The sequence below is a fragment of the Solanum verrucosum genome, unplaced genomic scaffold, assembly GCF_900185275.1.
Source record: "Solanum verrucosum unplaced genomic scaffold, falcon-dt-bn FXZP01000051.1, whole genome shotgun sequence".
In the NCBI taxonomy this organism is placed as follows: domain Eukaryota; kingdom Viridiplantae; phylum Streptophyta; class Magnoliopsida; order Solanales; family Solanaceae; genus Solanum; species Solanum verrucosum.
This window is the reverse complement of record NW_026020110.1, coordinates 2,670,559-2,696,904: the sequence shown is the minus strand read 5'-3', so window position 1 is coordinate 2,696,904 and position 26,346 is coordinate 2,670,559. Positions and strand designations below refer to the sequence as shown.

The window sequence follows — 26,346 nt, the reverse complement described above, 5'->3', positions numbered from 1 at the left end:
AGAAAAGTATCTTTAAAAGCCCAAAGCTGATAGGAGAAAGGGTTTCCAACTGCAACTATTCTCTTCTTTCTTCCACTCCCAAACCCAATTAGTCCGGGCAACGCAAATCACTGTGATTTCTTCAAAACCTATCTGCAAAAATGGCGTCAACTGATGTTGAGAAGAGCAGGAGCGATATGGAGAGAGAGGAAGCTTGTTCGGCCAAACCAACAAAGTAAGGGGAAGGGCTGAGACAGTACTATATGCAGCACATCCATGATCTCCAGCTCCAAGTCCGCATAAAGACTCCCAATCTTAATCGCCTTGAAGCCCAGCGGAACGAACTAAATTCTAAAGGTCTGATTAACTAAATCTGGAAAACCTAACTTCTTAAGAAAACATTTTTTCACATTTATAGTGAAACCCTAGTCTTAATCAGTTTCTTGGATATGTACTACTTTTTCATGTTGTTTATGGTCTAGTTTTTGAGGTAAAGTTCCCTTCTTTGATACAAAGATCTTAGTGTAAGAAGGCTGCTAAAATATTGAACTTGAGGAATTGAATTGATAATAGAACCGAAACTAATGTTGTGCCATCGATCACCTTAAAAAATTGTTGTTCCATTATGATAGTCCAACCTGAGAGGTGAGTAGAGAGTCCATTCCTCCTCTGTGGTATTGATGAATTTTCTTACTTAAATATGTTAGAATGCATAGAGAACCAACATTTCTTTGCCTTTTATGAGGTTAATAACCCAGTTGGCACACTCTTCAACTATTTTATTGAATACCTACTATCTTCTACTAGTAGGTAACTCCGACCATCAAAGCTTATGTTGATAAAGGGAAAATAAATAGTTACTCTGTAGAGGTTGTAGTGGTTTGGCTTCCCAAACATATCATCTGTTATGGACCATAGGGTCAATTCTTATTTGCATGGTTTTCATCGGTTTTGGGATGTTGTTGACTTACTTAAAGTTTTAGTGTTTCTTCAATAAATCGATCTTGATGTTTCTCTCACATTTGTTCAACTCTTGCTGGGGAATGTACTAAAATTGTGTCTTGATGACCAATGGCATTTTCTACTCCTTTTTTTCAATTGTAATTTGAATCCTGTATGGGTTCATAAAATTCTCCTTACTGGCTATTTTGTAGTGAGAATACTCAAAGAGGAATTACAATTGCTTCAGGAGCCTGAATCATATGTTGGTGAAGTTGTTAAAGTAATGGGGAAGTCAAAGGTTCTAGTCAAAGTAAGTGTATCCACATCTTTTTAGTCATCATTGAATTACTTGTTAAATTTTCCTACCCCATTTGTAAGCTAAGTTGCTGGGGTACGGGTGTCCAATATGTGTGCGTATCTAGAGGTCGGATCTTAAGATTCAGGATACGGGGTTAGGTATTGATACGAGTGTAGGGATTCGACTGAAAATAATTAAATATCTAAAATACAATTATAATATGCCTAAATAATGGTGGACTATTTGAAAGGAATGTACAATTTTTTTAGAGCAAGTTTAAATTTACAAGTACAAATGTCAGTACCTTATTGGTTACTACCTTTGCCTTTTAGCCTTCAATTCACATTATTGTCTAAGCTCTTTTATTTGTGTTGTACTTGTATAGTTCTTTTCATGTTAGTTACTATTGAATCCTCACTAGACGAATTGGCCCCTGAGATCTTTTCTTCGGAAGAAGTGTTGAATTCCTTCGTAGCTGCTCAGGCAGATCGATTTCGTCTGACAAAAGAGCGAGTTTCATCAATTTTTGCATCAACACTCATAGTTTTGATCTTGACTTCCTCTAAAGTTTGCAACTTTATGGTCTGAGCATCACATACTCGTTCAAGCATAAATTGTTCCTTTTGAGACTTAGATTTAGCTTTTTTAGCCTTAAGATTTTATTTCAGTGTAGAAACATAACTCCACTCAACCGCTAAAGCCTTTTGCATTTCTTCAAAAGCAGCAAGTCCTCGAGACAATACCTCTTTGAGCATTATCAACACCTCGGCCATCTCCATATCCCTCTCAACAAGAGATCTTTGTAGAACTCAGTCCTCTTCGAGCTCAGACTCTATGAATTTAGCCTCAAAAATCTTTTAATGATCGTCTTTTATCATTTTTCAAAGCGACCACCTTGGTAGTTAGGTGACCAGTCTCTCGGTTGTAGCCTGTAGGCATCTCTCTACTTCAACCGAAGCAAGTTTGGCTTTAATAGACTCAACTTTGGAGGCCTAAATAACTAGGGCTTCCATTGTGGCAGGTTGAGTTGGCTTAGTTATGAGTGCTCTTCAAAGCTTCTCACATTTATGGGCCAACTCATCTTTTTCATAAAGCACCTATTGGAGTAAGTATCAACAAGCGTTTAAGGGTCACAAGACTTGATGGTTGTTCAGATGCTACACCAAAAGCTTGGGTGCGCGTGTTAGCAATCGGTGAGGGAGTAATTGGAACTCCAAAAGTTGTCGAGGCCTTTGCACCAGGGATTTTGAGAGGAATCAATTTTTTTGGGAATTGATCCAAAAGCTTTCTTTCTCAGAGCATTGATTGATGTCACTCTCTAAATAGTCATAGGAAGGTTCGGATTTTTGGGAGCCTCACTTTTGGCTAGAGTTAAAGGCGATAGGAACAAAAGGATCAGAGATGTCTGTAGCACCCAAATCCATTCTATTAGGGATAAAGGATGGTTAACAATGAGAGCCTACTAAGACCGCATTATCAAGACTCGATGAACTTCTTCAGTAGCCATAGTAGGGTAACCATTCCTCCACTCCTTTGGAGAGGAGTTTCATCCTCAGAAAACTCTTCAGTATCAGATCCTTCGTAATCAAACACAATAATAATCTCACCTACCCTTGAAGCAGAAGCATATTTTGTGCCACAACAAGTAGTAAGAGGGGTTTGTTTGACTTTTTTCCTCTTAAGAGGCCAGGACTTGAACCCTGCCACTACTTCAGCTTCGATAGTATCTGTTTCAAAGGGAAGACTTGCATAAACACGGTCGATGCGCTAATGGATTTCAGCGGTAGAAACAGTAATCACCGATTGTTCTCGAGAAAGAAGAACATTTGGTAATGTTCGCGCATGAAGGAAACACGTAAGAATAGCTTAAGAAAGAACTGTGACAAGGTGAGACATATGGGGTGGGGTTGAAAGACTAGTATTGTGGCTCTTTTCCTTCCATCCTTGATTGTCATCTATTTGACTCTATGTCCGATCATCGACTGCTGTGGTATTCAGAATCTTCTAAACGCATTTGCTAGTAGGGAATACAACGTCTAGGTGCTAAGTGGGTGTTGTAATAGTATACTTTTGTATAAGATGAAAATAAGAAATCAAGAAGGGATTGAAACGAAATGGAGCATACAAAGATATAGGAACTTATGGGATAAATTTCATGACTCCGACAGCGAGAAGCTAGTAAGATCTACGGTAGCTATTGCGACAAATTGGTTGATCCAGTCCCAGTCATGGTCTTCTGCTAGGCTCGTGATAAAGAAATTCCTCCCTTTGCCCATGTGTCACGATACCCCTAGTGGCAACTCGAGGGGAACATAAAAACAAGAAATGGGTTATCAGAAGGTTTGCTTGGTCTCGATAGCCAGGGCCCAAAGACACGCGACAACTTCCCAAACCCTCGACCCTAGTTGAACCAAACATAACTCAAAAGGTTTGGCAAAGCTAAATGATCACTTTGTCAATTACAGGGTCGCCAAAGCCCATGGAGAATGGATAAGTGTAGATGAACGAATAACCAGTTTTTGGGGAATTAATACTCTCAAAATCTTTAGGAGCAATTGCTTGGAATTTATTGTTCGTCCACATATAGTCAATCCGAACAATAAGAATAACATTGTTTCATTAAGGAGGTGTAATCATTAACCACTGTCTCTTGTCCCGATGTGCTTGCATGGTCAAATTTTGAAATCATCCCAAAAATAATAAGTTTTGGGAGTGATGTTATCAACATCAAGTCCGGGAAAGACATCGTTACTCCTTTTTCCTTTCTTCTTTAGGCCACTCCTTGGACATAAGATTTTGACGAAACTAGGAGATGAAGCATGATCGATCAAGTTTGCAAGAGAAAAGGCGTATATATATATACATAATAGAAAGGGTTGAAGAAATTGTGAAAGGTTGGAATGAACATGAAGATCCCAATATATTGGTGCATGGAAAGAGGTCATTACTGTCGTGGCCCATGGGCAACGCGCCATCATCGTACCAATAACCAGAATACACATGGTAGGTGCATTTAAAGTAGTGGGACTGACATCATCTTTTCTCATAACTCAGAGTATCCTCGCGTCAGACTTGTTGTCGAAATCTACGAAGATTATTCCCCTTCCCGTCATGTTTGGTATCACAATGGAAAAGCAGAGTGATTATTTATATTGGGTAAAAATAGCTAAAGCATGTGACATTATGGATAGAATGCATGACGTCAACAAGGAAGGCCCAGAGAAGCAAGGTGAGATCGTAAACATTTGGTCTCGAAGTGTTCCCGAACATATAAGAATGACTATCATCGGGGACAAATCAAAAGTGCATGACTTGATGAGTAGAGAAGGACTCGTGTCCCGATGATGTAGCCAAAAGGACAAGGACAGATACACCAAATATTATCGTACAAATAGTTTGAGCACGACAGAGGAATATTGGCTGGCACCACTAACGACATCTCCACATGGTCAACATCCATTGGTCGTGGTACTTTAGGGCTTGAGTGGAGGACACTTATTGGTTAATGCTTTACCTCTATAGCCTATAAATAGTATCTTCCCAAAACTTGTATCACTACAAAAAACCCTTGAATTGCTAACAATATTATCCGTTGGTAAATTGATTAAATTAGTTGGTAAATGATTTTTCCAACCAAATACCAACTAATATTAATCCGTTGCTAAAAAGTTTGTCGGTAAATTTTACCAACCCATTTCAGTTAGTTGGTAATATTACTGACTAAAAATCAGTTGGAAAACACATAAAAAAATTGTTGGTAATTGTTGAGACATGGCCTTAGAAATTTCGTTGGTAAATTCATCAACCAATTTTTTGTTGGCATATTGTTGGTAAGTTTACTAACGAAGAGAAAAAACAGTTAGTAAATTTGGTTCTTCATTATTCAATTTGGTTAGTGATATGTTGGAAAATATAGTAAAAAATATAAAATGTTGTTAGTATTTCGTTAGCACTTTTCTAACAAATAACAACTTGGTTGGTAAGTTCGATAGTACATTTGCCAAAATACATTGGTAATCAGTTAGCAATTTCAATCAAGAAAAAAAATGTGTTGGTATTTCATTGGTAAATTACCAACAGATTTAAATCCGTTAGTAAGTATGACTATCAACTTTTGTAACTTGCGTTATTAATTGGTTAGTATTTTGGAAACACAAAAATGCTCATTAGTAATTCGTTAGGAAGTTTACTAACGGATTGTTATTTTGTTGGTAATATATATCATTTATGTTCGATATTCGGTCAGTGATTGATTGGTAATATATATTTCAATATTACTGACTGATGATAATTCGATAGTAAAATTTCACTTTATATATTTACATCAATTGATATCTTTTACGAATCTTAAAGAGCCCAGAAACATAATAAAAACGGTAATTCTTTGACAAGTTATAACTTTGAAATTAGCAATGCAAATCCTAACAAAAAGAGTTCAAAATAAATCCAAATATGGAAACAAACAAAGAAAAGTCTGCCTAAGATCGATAGTTTGGAAATTTTAAATGACCCATATTGTTATGTGATGATGAGTCATGTCTAAGCTAATTTGGTGTATCAAAGGGTGGTGTACCACGGGGTGGTTTAGGTAGGCCAACTATGAGGATAGGCAAACGTTCTTGGAGAATCTTATCAACTTGCTCTTGCATTTCTAGCTGCATTTTGTGTTTCATTTCTTCACACAATTCTTCTCTCATCTCTTCTCTCATCTCATCCTTCATTTCTTGAACGTACTCCTTCACTCGAGTATCAAAATCACAATCTTGAGATTGAGTAGTTGAAGCAGACGACGAACCAACATTCTCATAGAAAGCTGCTTGAGAACCAAGACCATATATACATGCCTTCTTAACCCCACCCACTTCATCCATGTAAGCCTTCAAAAATCAATTGTCGGAGACTCGCCAGATTCATCTACAATCTGAGATGCAGACGTGATCTTAGACATTACAGCATCCTGGAAAAACAAAACATAACGTTAAGAAAAAATTACTAGTAATTATAAAGATACACAATTGATATTAGTTGACAGTCTTTGTCCCCGACAGTACCTCATCCGCCACACTTACCATTTCAACAGCTGCAATTAGTATTTTTTTTGACACAAGTACATGTAGGTCGATTTCATTATATAAAAATAACCTTCGTGGACCTATTGTTTCTGTCCAAATTACAAATTATCTCCTCCCAATTGTGTCTCAAGTTGATCATTTGAAACTTGCATTTTTCTACTTCATTTAGATTAAAAAGAAATGTTGGACAAAAAAGAGGTTGAACAGAGTCAAAGAACTGGAAATCTTCCCTAATTGCTTATGTTATTGGGGATATACCTGGGTACAACTATATGAATAGGTTTATAACTCAAAATTGGTCATAGGTGACTAAGCTGCCGATATAACTTCATGATGAAGACTACTATATAGTGAGGTTCCAAAACATGGTGGATATGCAGGAAATTATGTGTACATGACCATATTCTATAAATAATATGCCAATAATCCTAAAATATTGGTCCCCAACGTTTGATATCAGGCAAGGAAGATCATCAAAGCATCATTCGGTCAAGCAAGCAAGATCGCCAAAACATCATTCAGACAAACAAGCAAGATAATCAAAGCACCATTCAAATTTTAGAATAAATGGGTAAACCATTCTCAACTCATGCCTATAAGTAATGCTAGTTGGAGGATCAGATAAGCTAAGGGAAAAATGAAAGCAATGTTAAAGAAATTGAAGCAGCTCAAATCTCCATTTCGTCGACATCTCGATATTGAGCACTTCAAAGGGACTACTGTACAGATCATCAAAGCACCATTCAAATTTTACATTAAATGGGTAAATCATTCTCAATTTATGCCTATAGTTAATGCTCGCTAGAGGGCCAGCGAAGCTAAGGGAAAAATGAAAGCAATGTTGGAGAAACTGAAGCAGCTAAAATCTCAATTTCGTTGACATCTCAATACCATACTTCATCCCATATCTTACTCACCAAATTTTCCAAGTAGTTATGATAGGAATAATTTTAGAGATCAAAGCAATCATAGAATTATGGATCCAGAATTTCCATCAGTAAACTAAAATTCATAGTAGGATAAGCTTACCAATGAATACTAAATAGGCCACATACGATTTTACACAGTTTCTGGGCAAGCACACAATTATAGAATGAGGAGCATCAATGTAACAACATCTAGAACATCTAATGATCGCTACATGGGGACCTACTGTTTATGTTCATACTTGAAATGGTAGGAATTGAATCATTTTTAAAAAGAAAATTATCAAATATGGAAGAAAGTGTGCATGCTATTTGTCTTTAATATATTTTTATGGTTCACAATAACTCTACATTTTTCTGTAATAACAAAGATCTCTCTATTACTTACAGAGATGCAAGGATATCAGTTTCAATTTGATATAATCACGTCACACCTCATTGTTAACCTTCAATATTATAACCATGTGCTTAATGTTTGGGACAAATATGATGAATACTATAGCAAATTCTCTACAAAATTCAGAAAGATAATCAACAATGTTTGATGTTACTTACATATGTGCTCTTAGACTTTAGATCCACAAACTCATTGTTTCCTTTGGTATGTCTCTTCTTCAAATGTTCATGCGGATGAGGTGGCCGTCCAAGTACAATCGCCTAAAATTGAAATCACATCTATCAAAGTTTACACAAGGAATAACTTTGAAGAAACTATAACTTGATTAAATGAAAAAGATTGTACCAGTTGTCTTGCATGCTCTCGGTGAGTCCAGGAGCCTCCAGTATGGCGTGAGGGACCAGATCCTTCACCACATTTCTCACTTCGTCGATTTTTTGAACATTGTGCAGATTTAGCCTTAAAATCCTCAGTATCATAGTGAGGCTTCCAGCTCTCCCAAATAGATTTTGGGATAATTTTTCGCTTCTCCTCGGAGGATCTTGCTTCAGATAACATACCCTTGTACTGTATTGAACATTTTTTTAGAAAATGATCCTTTATGGAACTTTCAATTGCAGTATTCCAATGGAATCGTTTCTGTTTAAAAACTCAAAGAAAAATATCACATGATTTGATATAAGAAATCTAAATGAATAAAATCCATTAATAAAATGACGGTAGAATGAAATTTATGGGTAAAATGGGTACATGAATATTATAGAAGGAGACACAATCAATGAGTTTTCAAAGGCTCACAAAAAAGACATGAAAAGCTATAGTTAGACAAGTTATTCAAGATGTGTTCTAGAAGAGTAATAACAGTAGAAAATTGGATGCATTATTCGAAACTAAGAATTTGTATCCCTAAATATTTTCTCTTTTTCTAGATGTAGCAGATGAGGCAACCTATGTTTTTCTTTTAGCTAGTTGTATTGGTTTTGTTTCTATAAGCTATGTTTTTCTTTTGTTCTTCTTTAAACAGTAAGATTTTATTTTGGTAAGAAAATCAATAGTAATCAAAAGCAAGATAGTATAGTTTTACCTTAAACTCCTCCCAGTAGAAGTCCTTAATCTCTGGTGTAACTGACTTCCAATCATGTCCTTGAGGATCCAATTTTTCCTTAAAGATTTTTGTGATCTCCCGGGATACATTGTTACTCGGCTCCAAACTTGTATAAATATAACAAGTAATTATTTTAATACTCAATATTATTTATATACATCAAGCAATAGATAGAATGTATTATCAGTGTCTTTAGAGACAATACAAGAGCTTGAAGAGGCAGAGGAAGTAAGGAAGAAATGTATGAAACTTATGGAAGTATAATCAAAGAGACAAGGACTATATATAAATTATAAAATCCTACCATTAGCATATCTTGAAATGACTAGTTGGGAGGAGCCCATGCTCAGCTTGGGTTCAATACATTTGATTCATTTGGTTTGACATTTTACTATCTATTTTATAGAAAAAACAGTACAAGTATATAGATCTTACCATTTTCTAATCAAAACAACAACCCTACATCTATATAAATTGAGAGGTCCTAAAGCAAGGCAAGAGCTTAAAAGTTGATCACCAATAAAAGCAAAGTAAACAATAATTTTACCAGGCAATCTGAACATGTTGTGCAATAGCAAAAGTTCTGGGACCTGCACATGGGGAATTCTATCTCCACATTCTATAAATCAGATTCCTCACCACATTATGTTGCCACATTTACCTATGGCTTCTTATATATGAGAAATATAGACATTGGTGAACAAGCTATTTTCTTCAAAAATGAATTTTTTTATATTAATTTCAAAACACATCACTTCTGTAATTCATTCCCATCAATGCAATTTAAGAAAACCAACAAAACTTTGAAAGATCTATAGAAAAATAGTATGGAAAGAAAATCAATATGGCTTATTTTCTTGCTTGAAGCAAAACAATGTAAATGAAACGATGTTGTACACTTACCGACCCAAGACGATTTCAATTCGAATGCGAGTATCATCAGTTGTATTTGACGAAGTTATAGATACAATGTCATTTCTAGGTGTTTCTTGAATCTGGCATAACTGGTGTCAGCAGTTCAGGCAACAATGGTGCTTGATCAGGTGTGGAACGAGACATTAGAGGAGATGTCACTGGATCTGCTGATCTTTTTCCAGAATATCTGCTTCGTCCACCCCCCCTTGGTGCCATATCTGCAATTTCAAAGTTACATGTGGATGAAATAATAACATAATAATTCAATCACTACTAAAAAAACTGCATTTAGCGACGAATTATATTCTGTCACTAAATAACAACGGATTCGCAACGGAATTATCATTTTGTTGCTAGAAGAACAAATAATTTTTCGAGTTATGATATAGTGACGAATTTGCGACAAAATATTTATTTTGTCGCTAAATATTAGCGCGAAATTTTGGCACCCAAATTTTTCCTACGGATTTAGCTACAAATTAGCTTTGACAAATTTAATTAATATTTCGCGACGGAACTAGTGACGGAAAAAAGGTCGCTAGACTTTTAAATATATGTTTATAAAATTAAATTATTTAGTGACGGAAAAATCCACCGTTAAAATTTATTATAAATAAATATATTTATTTGATAGCGACGGATGTTATAATCCGTTGCTTAGTCCGTTGCAAAATTACTTTTATGTTATATTTTCTAAGGCACAATCTTGTTTCAACTCTTTAGAACCTCTCTTAATCTTGTCCGTCCGTTACCTTGATCAAACTCAAGATCTAATCGTGCCCGTTCATTTCATTCAAATCAGCGGTCCAAATTCAGCAACCCATACCTTCCAATTTTAAACTATCTAAAAAAACCCAACCCTAAAAGTCCTTCATTCTTTCTCTTCCTCTCTCCAAGAGGAGCGCCGCACCAGCAGCCTCCGCCGCTCCGAGACACCGAGCGTCTCGCCATCTCCTGCGCCACCTCTTTCTTCCTCTCTCCAGTCGCTGCCTCCCTTCTTCCTCTTCCCCTCACTCCTATTTCTTCTTCTCCTCCTCCACGGGCGAGGACCAATGGCAGAGACAACAGCAGCAACGAAGCAAGCAATCGCCACCAACTCCTCCGTCTCAGTCGAAACAGCAGTAGTGAGGCAGCGCAGCAGCAGTGACCGGCGCCTCCAGCCAGCGAAGCCCTCTTCGCCTCCTCTTTTCTTTCGATTTTCCGACAAGAACAGACATCAGGCTGAAGCAAAGCCAGCGCCCTATTCTTTTTTCCGGCGAGAACGAACAATGCACTCCGACAGAGATTTTGAAAACTTTGAGACAGATCTTAACGGATCTGTTAAGATCCGTCCAGGTAAGTTTTTTTAATTAATTTTATGACCACTTCAACTCTTCGCTCTTGTTTTTTAATTATCGTGAATTGATTAGTTTGAGAATTCGAGCATCTTAATATGTCGTTGTGTACTAATTTGTCTTGCAACGTGTTGATTCTTAGAAAGCATATCTAGGTTGAAATTTTCTGTTCAAAGTTCATAATTGTTGCTTCTATTGTGGTCTATTGTGAGTATTATTGATTTTGTATGCAGGTTATAATCTTAACCAATGGATTTTATATTTTCTTCGTTTATATAGTAAGATTTTATATTTTGAACTACCTTAACTTGATTTCTTCCTTGTAACTTTGATTTAGCCGATTAATTGAGAACTTTATTTATTTTCCTAAAATAGTTGTTTGTCTTTGCTTGACTATTGAAGCATATACCAAATTTGATTTATGTGCATATTTCACCATATTTTCCAGTTTGAGATCATTTGTTTTGAAAACTGAAAGTGTTCCAATTCCTTTTGCGGTTTGTTCTGATCACTGTTCATTTTAGAAGTATCATAATCCTGTCTACTTTTGCCCATATCATGAGGTTACTTGGACATTGGAAGTAGATGATTTTTGCCTCACAGTTCATATTTCCACTAAAGAGATTCACATGAAAAATCCAAAACATGTGCAAATGTTTTTCTTTCCCTTTATTACTTGCAGGCTCAAGATCACTTACTAGGCGTTGTGGTGAAGACATCTTCCTCTAACAACAATCAATATATAGTTGTAGTTTTGACTCTAGAATTGCCTTCAACTCTGGAAACTTCGTCAGATGCAAGAAACAGGAAAGATCAATTTGTAAAGCTCAAGATCACTACTTGCCGGCTCAAGATCACTTATTGCTTTGGATATTTGGGATCTAAAATATGTGATTTTGATTTTCTATATATTTTGAACCATCTATTAATATTATTTTATACATATGAATGTGGATTATATAAGGGGTATTTAGTAATTTTAATTTTATTTATTTCAGCAGTGTAATTTTAAAACAAAATAAATTAGATTTGCTAGAAAAAATTTTAGCAACAAATATAGCATCTATTGGGTTGTTGCTAGATAAAGGAATGATAGCGACAGACTAGCAACGAACTTTTTAGCGCCAAATGTGCTGGCTTAAACAACGGAATATGTTGCGACGGATTAGTGATGAAAATTTCATTACGAATTTATCAAAAATGATGGAATGAATTAAGAAATCAGCAACGAATAGTATAAATATAACGTCGGATTAGTCCGTCGCTAACAAGTGGTGACGGATATCATTCGTTGCTAAAACGTTGCTAAACTTGTGACGGAACTCATTTTTCGTCACTAAGAGATTATTAACGAGCAAAATAGTAACAGTCAAAAATCTGTTGCTAATCCGTCGCTAATACTATTTAGCGACGAAATATCATAGATTAGCGACGGATTTTGTCCGTCGGTAAACGCTGATTTTTTTGTAGTGAATCATGGCCAGTTTGGTTAATTTTAACAAGAACATGTAATAAGTTGATATATGACTTCAAGAACAAGATTCCTCTAAAAAGTTAAAAAAAAAAGTGTTAACCTAGACAATAGATAGAAACATAAACACTTCAAGGAATAAAGTTATTCCATCACTATTCAAAACATAGATCTAGAATGGTCTACTTCATATTACGAAATGAGAGTGAGGGATAGTTGCTAAAAAAAAACAACCTGGAGAACAATTAAAACAAAATAAGTATACTGGTAAAAGAGAAATATAAATTGGTGAGATTTAAAATTCAGAACTTTGTCAGCAAGAAATATAAAATCTAATTGAAATAAAATCAGCGCATATACTACGTTTCAGTCACTCTAACTCTTATATTTTGAGAGATTAGAGCTAAGCACTTTGACTCTATTCACTGCCACTTTCATAGTATGCCTCTTCATTCTCATTTTCATCATCTGATTCTGATTCTGGTACATCATGAAATTCTATCTCATCATCTAAATCATCATTCTCATCTCTTAAGTTTATGAATTCTCCATTTGGATCATTTCGGACAATAGTTTCATTGTCGTACACCACATCAAATCTTAAACCATCTCCGTCACATTGGAATGGCTCTGCATCATCTACTAGAGGAGATGATAAGTATGACAGAGGCATAACCACAATACCCCTAGCTTTTGTTTTGCACACAGCCCACCAATCACTCTTATCATGTCGTAAGCTAGGATAAGAAGCATAATACACTTGAGCTGTTTGCATTGCCAAAACAAATGGTTCACACTTCTTCAATTTCCTTTTATGGTTGATATCCACAAGTTTATATTGCGGGTGGATCTTCATTCCTGCATTTGGTGTGGGGTCAAACCATTCACATTTAAATAAAACAGTTCTTTTGATCGGTGTACTGCCCTTTTACTCCAATTCAAGAATTTCAGTAAGCACACCATAGTAGTCATTGTCATCTGCACTGTAATTGGTTCCTTTTATGCAAACGCCACTGTTATTAGATGCTCTAGAAAAACTGCAACTTTTAGTGTGAAATTTAAAGTCGTTGACATTATAACCAGTGTATGGTTTCGCTGATCGACATGGACCTTCTGCAAGCGCCTTGATGAACTGATTATCTATGTGGACTCGAGCCTATTAAATTAAAAAAAATTAGAGTTTCTTATAAGTGAACTAAGTACAGATGGAAATATATTGTACAAGTGCTCACATATCTTGTGAACCATGATGCAAAATCTTCATCAAGTTTCTTGTCCACTTCCTGCTCCGTAATTCGTGGAAAATTTTGATGAAGGGAGTCAATAAATTTCCTTTGGATCACATATAAGAAAAAGAATATGTAAGTGTTTTGATAATTATAATGTATAAATGAAAACAAAAGCTTGAAATCTTACTCCACATATGGCTGCACTTCTCTGCAATTTAGTAAAATATAAATATGAGCTGCTTTAAGTTCTTCTTCGGTTAGATATCTCCTATTTAGTTCCCCAAATCCTCGACCTGGATAGGTGAATATAGAAAGATTACCATTGTATCCATCTTGTTCGCCTATACCACCATCGTCATTTCGTGGCACTTTTCTATGCCTTGTGTAAACATGAGGCTCGAAGTAGTGTGAACAAAAGGATGAAGCTTCCTCAACTCTATACGCATTGCATATGCATCCTTCAACATGAGCCTTATTTCGAATATTATATTTATATTTTCGAAGATTTCTGAAAATAGTACAAAAGCTCAAGGCATTAGTCATTCATATGATGAAAATGAAGTACTTAAATGACCAAGTTTATTTTAGTGGTTAGGGGCAGGCGAAAGGAATTACATATTGAGTTCAATGTACTATGAAATAGATGCTTTACCATTTATATACTTAGGAGTTCCTTTGTCTACTAAAAGGATGACAAAAGAATTTAGAACAAGGAAAGACTATGAATCAATTTGGTCCATACATACTATATAAGATATTGGAGACTAGCAAATCACATGGAGGTGCCCGATATGCTTTTTGGATGATAAGAAAGATGTGTCATATGTTGAAATTCTGGCAGATTATCATTTTAAATACACAAATAAAACATGGGGGAGGGAGGGGGAGACAAAATATCATACACTTATAAAACTTTAAGAGGTGTTGCAGCATATGTTCCTTAGAAAAATCTCATATGTCATAATACATGTTGTGAAGACTGGCCTATGCATCTATTTAAGAAGTAGCATGAGGTTATTTGAGTTTTTAAGTCCTATTTAATTTGAGTTATGACTTTCTATTGGAGATACTGATTAGGGATTGGCATAAGGATTGTAAGGTTATTTAAGTGTTGTCTAAGAAGGGAAGGTTCCTGGTTGGCTACTCTCTAAGCTTTGTATTGTCGCTTAGTGATTAACAAAATCAGTTTAATTGCCCAAAAAATGAAGTACTTGAATATATAAATGAAATCTTACCTCTCAAATGGATACATCCATTGATATTGTACCGGACCAGCTAGCATTGCTTCATAAGCGAGATGCACAGGGAGATGCTCCATTGAATCAAAGAAGCTAGGAGGGAATACATGCTCTAATTTACAAAGTATTTCAGGTATTTCTTGTTGAAGTCTTACCATATCCTCTTCACGTATTACTGTAGAAGTGACATCCCTAAAGAAAAGACTCATCTCAGTAAGTGCTTCCCACACCTTTTTTGGTAATAGCTCACGGAATGCAATAGGAACCAATCTTTGCATGAATACATGACAATCGTGACTTTTCATACCAAATAACTTGTGTTTTTTCATGTCCACACACCTTCCCATATTTGAGACATATCCATCAGGAAACTTTAGATTTTTCACCCATTCACACAATAATTTTTTTGACTCTTCTTTTAGTGTGTAAATAGCTTTCGGGTATTTTCCATCAACAACATGTAATTTAGGTCGTCGACAGAACTCTTTCAAGTCGTTATCTTTTGTTTTACCATCTACATCCAGCACTGTGTTGAACACATTCTCGAAGAAGTTCTTCTCAATGTGCATCACATCTAGATTATGCCGAATGAGATTGGTACTCCAATATGGCAAATCCCAGAATATGCTTCTCTTCTTCCAACCAGAAAACTTATTAATCCGACGATTAATAATATCAGCCCCAAGTTCTGTTACCTTTTTAAGTCCCAATTCGTCTATCTCTTTTAAGACATCTTCACCTGATCGTAATAGGGGAGGCTGCATGGTTACTACTCTATTCTTTCTAAATGAGCTCTTATCCTTTCTATAGGGATGATTCAGTGGCAGAAACTTACGATGGTTGTCAAACCAAGAATGCTTACCACCTTTTGTCAAAGTAAAAGCATCAGAATTCTCCTTACAATATGGACATGCTAGCCTGCCCGCAGTACTCCACCCAGACAACATTGAATATGCAGGAAAGTCACTGATTGTCCACATCAAAGCAGCTCGCATTTTGAAATTTTTCTTCTTAGAGATATCGTATATGTTGACACATATATTCCATAAATTCTTCAATTCAGCAATCAAAGGCTGCAAGAAAACATCTAGTTGCTGCTTAGGATTCTTTGGCCCAGGAACTATAACTGACAAAAATAAATAGGGATCTTTCATACACATCCAAGGAGGCAAGTTGTATGGTGTCACAATTACTGGCCAAGATGAATATTGTTTTCCCGTTTGTCCAAATGGTTGAAACCCATCTATTGATAGCCCCAATCTAACATTACGACTTTCCTCTGAAAAAGATGGATGCTTCTTATCAAAGTGCTTCCAGGCAGGTGCATCTGAACAGTGACGCATTACACCTTCCTCAACTTCATGTTCAGCATGCCATCGCATGTGCAAAGCAGTTGCTTTGGAAGTATACAGTCGTTGCAGCCGCGGAGTAAGAGGAAAGTAATACATCTGCTTAAATGGTACAAGTTTTTTCTTTGAAAGAGATCTTTGACTTGTAGGCTTGTACCTGGGATGACTACAAAACTTGCAATTTACAAGCTCACTATCCTCTCCCCAGTAAATCATGCAGGCATTGACACAAGTATGAATTTTTTCAACTGGCATGTTCATTCCCCTCATTAACTTTTTAGTTTCATAGAAATTTTTTGGCATCACATTATCAGGCGGAAGCATCTCATTTACATATTGACAAATGTCATCAAAACATCTATCAGAGAGGTGGTGTTCAGTCTTGATGTGCAACAAACGAGAAACAGCTGATAATTTTGAGTGTGTTTCACAACCAGGCCACACTTCTTGATTTGCAGATTTAAGCATATCATAAAAACTTTGTGCATCAGGATTAGGTAATTCTTCCATATCATCTGGAACAAATGCGGGACCAGCAACCTCATGAACCATTCTATGATATGATGTAGTAGGTGTAGGATCATCAAATGCACCAACATTCATAGTATGATCCCATGGTATCCTTTCATCTTGATCTATGCTTCTTGCAACTTCATTTTCTCCATCCAAGTACCATACATGATATCCCGGTACAAAACCTTCTTTTAATAAATGCCCATGGACAGTATGAACATTTTCAAAGCTTCTATTTTGACATTTCTTTCGGTTACATGGGCACCTTAGTCTCTCACCATCCCTCCCTTCTGGATGACTCATAGCAAACTCAATAAAATGTTGTACACCCCTTACGAATTCAGGATCTTATAGACCTTTGGTTAATCTTTTGTACATCCATTGACGATTTGAACTCATTTTACTTATTGACCTTCTATTCTGATAATGTGAGAAGGGTAAATAATGAAACAAAAGAGGATTCAAAAACACAAGTCTATATATTCACTATATGAATGCTATATATTAAATGAGCAAATAGAGCACATCAGAAGTTCTATAATTGACTGATTGAATCAAACAAAAAGGAGAAACTAAGCTTGATAAAGAATACTTACCACTTAGCGAAAAGGATTGTGAAACTGAGAATCCAAGAGCAACAGATGAATTGTGAGTGAGTGTAGTCGGAGACAATCTGTGAAATGGGATTAAAATGAAAAGGATTTAGAAAAAGTAATGCTGAACATGGGCAGAAATTAGAGAAAAAACTGAATAGTGGCTCAAGTCTTCGTATTTTAGGGAGGTGGGGAGTTTAGCGGGAAAAGTTTTTGCTTTTTTTTCTCTTCTTTTCAACTTTTCTTTTTTTTCTTTCAAATATAATAAATTCTTCCAATTTTTATTTGAAGTATTTGTACAATTCTTTTAAGATACTTTTTTATTCACCACAAATAAAGTCAAAAACAAAATCCAATCTTTAAAGTGATGAAATTAAAACACTCGAAATGTAATAATACGCAGGAATTCGAACAAGAACTGAAATCTACAACAAGCTAAGTACCTCTCAACAAGAACAAGCAACACATGCAATGATTAATTGAACAAAAGAGGGGTGAATGGGGATGAAGACATACCCAGAAACACGATGTGGGTCTTTTTGTAGATCTGAGATGCAGTCCATGAGTTGTGATACTCTTGAAAGATTAAAGACCCGATTTGCTCTATGAAATACTCCATATATGAAATCACTGCTGGGGATTAGAGCTTGAGATGAAAACTTAGGCGATTTGTAGCTGAATATGTTCCACTCTTGCGAGGAGATCTATCATTGATATGTAGTGGAACTTAGAAAATAGATGAGTAAGAAGATTACCCAGTTCGATCTAGCTAAGCATAGGGAATTCTTGATGAATTTTTTTCTTCTTCAGTCAGCTTAGTGAAGAACCAAGTGAGCTGATTGTTGTTCTTGTCTATTCCGCCTGCGATTTTGTTGCTCTATTTGGACATCAATTTTTATTTTCTTTTTTTTTCTTTCTATATTACTTAATAATAAAATTCCCTCTATTAAGTTATAATTTATGAAGTGGGGGTTTTTTAAAAAAAAAATATAAGGGTGAAAACTTAGATAAAAAATATGCCTGCGTTTTTGTTGCTCTTTTTGGACATCAATTTTTGTTTTCTCTTTTTCTTTCTATATTATTTATTAAAATTCCCTCTACTAGGTTATAATATATGTTAAGTGGGTTTTTTTTTAAAAAAAAAAATAAGGGTGAAATCTTAGATAAAAAATATTTCGTACTTTTTTTTATCCTAATTTATTTGATATAGTTAATTTAATTGGACACCAATGAGTGAGATCCAATGTGGATACAATGTTGATAATGTTGATATATATATCAACTACTTTAATTAACTTTCCAATAAAATATATTTGTGTATCCATGAATTGTAGATATTTTGTGTTGCCTAAATGAGTCATTTCTAATAGTTCGATAACATATTGGAGTTTTTCTCTAAATACAAATTAGGTCTAATAAAGATTTATAGCTATTTTTTTTAAAGTTCATACATGATATTAAATTAATATTAATAGTAATACACATATTTCAATAGACACGTTCATCACAATTGTAGACTTAAATCAAAAGAAAGAGGCCTCTACTACTTCTTCGTACAACCCGAACATACCATCCTATTAGACCAGAAATGACTTTCCGGAGCTAACCGCACTGACGAAATTCTAATCCGAGCACCTTTACAATTTTTTTTAACAAAGTCAAATTTTGGCTAAAATTTGAAAGATAAAAACGTCTAACGGCACAAACAGAAAACGAAAGCCTCAAAAGTCAAACCAACCATCCTATTAGACAAAAAATGACCTTCCCGAGCTAACCGCATTGATAAAATTTTCATTCGAGCATGTTTACCAAAACTGTTGACCGAAGTCAAATTTTGGCCAAAACATAAAACAGTTACACCAAACGGCACAAACTGAAAATGAAAGCCTCAAAACCCGAACCAATAATCAAATTAGACCCAAAATGAAATTTCAAAGCTACGCGCCAAAAGTTAAAAGTTAAAAGGCATACCGGCACAAACTGAAAAACAAAAACCAAACATCCTATTAGACAAAAAAATGACCTTTCGGACACAACTACGCTGATGGAATTCTCATTTGACCACGTTATCAAATATATTTACGGAAGTTAAATTTTTGCCAAAACTTAAAAGTTAAAACGTCTAACAACACAAACTGAAAAAAAATCCTCAAAACCCGAACCAACCATCCTACTAGACCAAAAATGACCTTCCAAAGCTAACTGCGCTGATGGAATTTTAATCTTAGCACATTTACCAAAAATATTGACCAAATCTAAATTTTGGCAAAAACTTAAAAGATAAAACGCCTAACAGCACAAACTGAAAAAGAAAAAGCCTCAAAACCTGAACCAACTAGCCTATTGGATAAAAAATGATCTTTCAAAGCTAACCGCACTGACGAAATTATCATCTGAGCATGTTTACGAAAGATGTTAAGCAAAGTCAAATTTTGGCCAAAAGTTAAAAGTTAAAACGCTTAACGACACAAACTGAAAATGAAAACCTCGAAACCGGAACAAACCATCCTATTAGACAAAAAATGACATTCCGGACACAACTACACTGATGGAATTCCCAATTGACCACGTTTACCAAATATATTGACCAAATCTAAATTTTGGCCAAAACTTAAAAGTTAAAACAAACACCTAACTGTACAAACTGAAAATAATAGCCTCAAAACCCGAACCAACAATCCTATTAGACCAAAAACGAAATTTCAAAGCCAACCGCACTGACAAATTTCTCATTTGAGCACCTTTGCCAAAATTTTGACCAAAGTCAAATTTTGGCCAAAAGTTAAAAGTTAAAACACCTATCGGAACAAACTGAAAACGAAACCCTCAAAACCAAACGAACTATCCTATTAGAAAAAAAATAATTTTCCAGATACAACTATGCTGAAAGAATTCTCATCTGATGTTTACCAAATATATTGACCGAAGTTAAATTTTTGCCAAAAACTTAAAAGTTAAAACGCCTAATGGCACAAACTGAAAATGAAAGCCTCAAAATCCAAACCAACAATCATATTAGTCAAAAAATGAAATTTCAAAGTTAATCCCTCTGATGGATTTCTCATCTGAGCATGTTTGCAAAAAATGTTAAGCAAAGTCAAATTTTGGCCAAAAGTTAAAAGTTTTACGCCTAACGGCACAAACTGAAAATAAAAGCCTCAAACCCAAACCAACCATCCTACTAGACCAAAAATGACCTTCTGAAGCTAACAATGCTGATGAAATTTTAATCTGAGCACGTTTCTAAAAAATATTGACCAATTTAAATTTTGGTCAAAACTTAAAAGTTAAAACGTCTAACAACACAAATTGAAAATAAAAGCCTCAAAACCCGAACCAACCATCCTACTAGACCAAAAATGACCTTCCAAAGCTAACTGCGCTGATGGAATTTCAATCTTAGTACATTTACCAAAAAAATTGACCAAATCTAAATTTTGACCAAAATTTAAAAGTTAAAACGCCTAACAACACAAACTGAAAATGGAAGCCTCAAAACCTAAATCAGCCATCCTATTGGATAAAAAATGACCTTCCGAAGCTAACAACGCCGACGAAATTCTCATTTGACCACGTTTACAAAAAATGTCAAGCAAAATCAAATTTTTGGCCAAAAGTTAAAAGTTAAAATGCCTAACGGCACTAACTAAAAATAAAAACCTCGAAATCCGAACAAACCATTCTATTAGATAAAAAATGGTGTTCCATAAAGCTAATCACACTATGGAATTCTAAGCCGAGCACGTTTACCAAAATATTGACCAAAGTCAAATTTTGGCTAAACCTTAATAGATATTGAGCAAAGTCATTTTTGGTCATCGCGGTTAGCTCTGAAATGTCATTTTTGGTCAAAATGACGACCTTACTTTTTCCATTGGGTGATCAATTACTTTCTCATCATCACTGACACCTTTAAATACTCCATTTTCTCAGATTCATAATCAGATAAGGCATCATTATTTTGTTCATCTCAATGAGCATCCATATTCTTAACCACATTTTCATCTTCTTCATCGTTAGTGCACTGAAAAAAAAATCACCTTCAGCTTCTTCAAGATTTTTATCTAATATTTACTTTTGTTTCAACACTAGATGATGATTTACCAAACAATTTAACTTCTCAATTGGTAAATTTACCAACTATTCAAATATCAATTAGTAATTTAATAATTTACCGATAAATTTTATCACAGTTGGTAATAGTTACTATCCAACTAAACATTCATATGTAATATTACCAACTAAAAATTAATATGTTGGTAAATATTACCAATGGATTAATGATCGGTTGGTATATTACCAACTATTTAAATTATGTTAGTAATTTACAAACTACAATCTTTATTCGTCAGCAAAATTTCCAACTAATTAGATATTTGTTGGCAAGTTTACCAACAAAGTACATTTCGTTACTAATTTACCAACACATTTATATTTGGTTGGTAATTTAGCAACAAAATATTGTCGTTGGTAAATGGTTTGTTAGTAATTCATTGGTAATTTGTTAATAAATTATATAAACAATTTTTTTGTCATATTTACTAACCGATATATACTTCGTTGGTAATATTACTAACAAAAGAAGTGTGTTAGTAATATTTCAGTTGGTAATCCATTAATAAAAAGTTACTAAATTTGGCGCCATTTTTTCCCGCCGTATTTACCAACTAAAATATTTTGTTGGTAATATTTTGGTTGGTAATCTGTTAGAATTTCGTTGTTAAGTTTTCAAAAATAATTCGGTTAGAAATATGTTGGTAATTTGTTAGTAAAATACTAACCAACTGAAGTTGTTAGGAAAATCTGTTGGCAATTTGAGGTTTTTTTGTAGTGTATGACATTTTGATTTGAAGAAATACAACAATTTATTTACATCCTTGTGCTCCAAGCTTTACTTATTCACCAAGCCTTTGTCTTATAGTATTCAATTATTTAATCGTTCCTGAATCTCTAGCTGAGGACACTTAAACAACACCGGATTCAGTGTTTGCATTCATCAACAAACCTCAAAAGCTTCATATGACTTCCATTTATTCGCTTTGTTGTTGTTATATTGTTTTTACAGAGTATTATCGCAATATGCAACTACTAATAACCAAACCTAACGAGTTAAGCTAAGACGCGTGTCCTTGACTTCATACAAAGTCAACTATACCGTTTTTTAGTCGTATGCTTCAGTAGAATGTTGTACTTTCAGCTCGTATCCATGGTGGATTGCCTACTTTGCTCACCCTCTTCAGTTGAATACTTTATGGACCCCGTTAGACTTCCATCTACCAATTTTGTCTTGTCTTATTAGTTTTGCATTCTTGTCTTTTAGTTTTGACTCCGTAGCTTACGTGACAAAGTTGTTCTTATGTGTTGCCATTTATGATATCAAGTCCATTATATCCTCATTTAGCATTTCATGGGTTCCAATTTGTCCTTTTCTATGAGAACAGTTCTATTAGTTTTTCAGCAGCATGCGATACAAATAATTCATTTGGATTATGCTGTTATTAGATTTACAAAGATTCTGTACTACAAATATTTGAAACCGTGTGTTCCCTTACCGCATTTTTAGTTTATTTGATATGCTTTTCTTCTTATTTTTTTTCATTACTCATTTTTGTGTTATTCTCTAGGTTCATCCTGAAGGCAAATATGTTGTCGATATTGGCAAAAATATTGACATTACAAAGATCACTCCATCAACTAGAGTTGCCCTGCGCAATGATAGCTATGTCCTTCATCTAATTTTGCCCAGCAAAGTTGATCCATTGGTCAACCTCATGAAAGTTGAGAAAGTGCCAGATTCCACTTATGACATGATTGGTGGTCTTGATCAGCAGATCAAAGAGATAAAAGAGGTACGTATCTTCTCTATTTTTTTTATTTTGTGTTTTCTTGATCTGTCTTGTTAACTCAAGTCTCTTTTCTTACATAGTAATGGTATAATTTGCTTAACTTTGGATCTACTATTCATTAGGTTATTGAGCTTCCCATTAAGCATCCTGAGTTGTTTGAGTCTCTTGGAATAGCTCAACCGAAGGTATATTCAGTTTTACGAAATTCGCCTTCAGTTATTATTAGCATCAATAATGATCTTGATTGGGATCCAATTTTATGAATGACAGGGAGTGCTTCTCTATGGACCTCCAGGAACTGGGAAGACATTGTTGGCGAGGGCAGTTGCACATCACACTGATTGTACCTTCATTAGGGTCTCTGGTTCCGAACTAGTGCAGAAATATATTGGAGAAGGTTCTCGAATGGTGAGAGAGCTTTTTGTTATGGCCAGGTTAGTTCTTAATTTTGAGAACCCAACAGTTGCATATTTCTGATCTTATCACCTCAAATTCAATTCTGAAGCCATTTCTTGGTCACTGTGCTGAGCTAAGTACACTTGAATTGGATCTCTGAAGGAAATGAAGAGTGCACAAATTCATAATCAATCTAGAATTCTAGATGAAGTTCTTGGAGATGCTCGACATATTGATGGATTTGAGATCTTACAATTTATGCAGACAAGCTAACTGTATGAAGTATGTTTTATAAGTTCCATCACCATGTGAATTAACAGTCATAACCTGCCATAAAACTATTCACGTTTTTCCAGAATAATTTCACTTCATCCGAAAATCATTGTTTGGCCATGAAAATACCAAAATCCAATTTGAAGTTGTTTCCAACTGACTTTTCACTTTAAAAGTTGTATTTAAGTACACTTGAACATGAACATTAGTCCAAATAGTCTTTGCAAATAGCATAACCAAACACACCTTGTTCCCTAGTTCTTTAACTCCAACTTCATAAATTCCAAATAAAGTGATTTTTTTGGGAAACTATTGCCAAATGCCTTCAATGTTCTCTTAATTATAATATTAATTTTTTTCTCTATGAATCAGAATTCACGGAGTTAAATCATTGTAACATTTGTTGCTTACAATTTTGGAGGGTGAGTTGATATCATTCAACCCAAGCTATCGACAAATTTCTAGCCTACTAGTCATATTTCTTTTGGTTCTATCGAAAACAGCCTATCTACCTCACAAGGGTAGGGGTAAGGTCTGCGTACCAGACCCCACTTGTGAAATTACACTGGGTACGCTGTTGTAGTTATGTTTCTTTTTTGTTTAGCTCTCTAGTGTCTGGAAGCACTGTTTGTTGATCTTGTGACCTTTGGTTAAGGGGAGAAGTTCCCTACCATGGGTTTCTCCCTGATTCGATCTTGGGACCTTTGTTTAAGAGGGAAGGTATCCTATTGTGGTGGTTACCAGTCATGTTGGAGATCAATTAAGCTGATTTAACAAGTATTGCAAGAAAATAAGATTCATATTGAGCTCCAAATTCTATTGGGATGGGATGGCTCCAACTAACTCTCTCATTTTAGACAGTTTTTTGACAACCTTAACCTAATTTAAGACTGATTATATCTTTGTTAGAAATAATGGTTCTATTAAGGCACAAGGTGTGTGTGTGTGAGTGAGGGGGAATCTTGTTCCGTCCTGCAAATGTTTCCCCTTTTGTTATATGGTCTATGGATCAACCTGTTTAAGTTTTTCTCTTTTGTGCTAATGCCCTGGCATTGTTTTAACTTCAGGGAACATGCTCCTTCTATCATTTTTATGGATGAGATAGACAGCATTGGATCTGCTAGGATAGAATCAGGGAGCGGCAATGGTGACAGTGAAGTGCAGAGGACAATGCTTGAACTTCTCAATCAGCTTGATGGATTTGAGGCATCAAACAAAATCAAGGCAAGTTCAGTGTGCTGTTTCAATTGTATATTGCTTGGGTGCAACTTTATTGATGTGAGTGGTTGGAGCTGAGACAAGATTTACTTTTGCTTCAGGTTCTGATGGCCACAAACCGTATAGATATTCTAGATCAAGCACTCCTTGGACCAGGAAGGATAGACAGGAAGATTGAATTTCCAAATCCCAATGAAGAGGTTTGTGCTTCATATAGTTTTTAATATGTTGTTAAGCTGGTCAATTCTTTTACTTCAGACACTCTTGGGTCGCTCATTTTGATTGCTTGTGCTTGTTGATTGTTATGCTGAGTGTAGCCGTTGTGTTTGACTAGAAGCAACCTATGCTCGTCATCCTTCTCTGTTTCCTCATAGCAGCGATTGAACCTCTTGCTTCACCTTTAGTTATCATTTTAGAATGTGCTGATGATTGTTCCAAATCAACTTATCGTTTGATCACTGTGCAGTCTCGTCAGGACATTTTGAAGATTCATTCGAGGAAGATGAACCTGATGCGGGGGATTGATTTGAAGAAGATTGCTGAGAAGATGAGTGGTGCTTCTGGGGCTGAACTTAAGGTATGGTGATAGCATGCACTTTCTGCTATACTATAGCAAATGAAATTCATGTGCATCTTGAGTGGCCTATTTAGCTTTTCAGTTAAAACTTCTGATCTAATGTGATGAACTAATCTCACCTGTGCCTTGATCCTCCACATGAGTTGATGTGAAACAAAATGGCATTTCTTGCTATGTTATATTTTTGCTTGTTCTTGATCTATTCTTTCTATCAACTATTTGCAGGCTGTATGTACGGAAGCAGGGATGTTTGCTCTAAGAGAGAGGAGGGTGCATGTGACGCAAGAAGATTTTGAGATGGCTGTTGCTAAAGTAATGAAGAAAGAGACTGAGAAGAACATGTCATTGCGAAAGCTGTGGAAGTAGATGATATGGTCGATACAAAGGACCTGAAATGCATACACATCTGAGTTGATTGTCTATAATTACTATTGTTCTTGGAACTTTTATTTGACCCCAGGAGCTTACGACTTGCCCTTAGTATTTTCATGTTTCTCAGTAAGCTATTTCGTTTTCTTTGGCTGTTTGGGGCATCTGCAGCTGTAATTCAAAATTTTCAGTGTTTTTCCGTGCGGCTTTAGTATTTGACACTCTGGCTTCTAGCTTGTATTCTTGTTTATTGACATGATGTACTTCTTTTTCGGCTCTAACTTGAAAGCCCTGCCTAGGAGTTGT

The 26,346-nt window shown here is 35.3% G+C and overlaps 2 protein-coding genes and 1 long non-coding RNA gene across 3 annotated transcripts; 1 reads left to right on the top strand and 2 right to left on the bottom strand.

Moving 5' to 3' along the window:
* On the top strand, positions 1 to 26,321 carry LOC125825331 (26S proteasome regulatory subunit 8 homolog A). Its single transcript, XM_049504677.1, has 9 exons — positions 1 to 336; positions 1,134 to 1,231; positions 22,986 to 23,210; positions 23,330 to 23,392; positions 23,478 to 23,641; positions 24,944 to 25,100; positions 25,196 to 25,294; positions 25,561 to 25,671; positions 25,897 to 26,321. The coding sequence occupies exons 1-9, from the start codon at positions 243 to 245 to the stop codon at positions 26,035 to 26,037; spliced, it is 1,152 nt and encodes a 383-aa protein (XP_049360634.1). The 5' UTR covers positions 1 to 242; the 3' UTR covers positions 26,038 to 26,321.
* On the bottom strand, positions 8,209 to 9,666 carry LOC125825337 (uncharacterized). The gene is made up of 3 exons (XR_007442848.1): positions 9,623 to 9,666; positions 8,699 to 8,825; positions 8,209 to 8,253 (listed from the first exon to the last, which is right to left on the bottom strand). It is a non-coding gene; the product is annotated as an uncharacterized LOC125825337 (long non-coding RNA).
* Positions 9,738 to 15,358, bottom strand: LOC125825336 (uncharacterized). Its single transcript, XM_049504682.1, has 2 exons — positions 14,904 to 15,358; positions 9,738 to 9,852 (listed from the first exon to the last, which is right to left on the bottom strand). Exons 1-2 carry the CDS (start codon positions 15,251 to 15,253, stop codon positions 9,759 to 9,761), a joined length of 444 nt encoding a protein of 147 aa, XP_049360639.1. The 5' UTR covers positions 15,254 to 15,358; the 3' UTR covers positions 9,738 to 9,758.
* Positions 26,322 to 26,346: the final 25 nt, after the last annotated feature.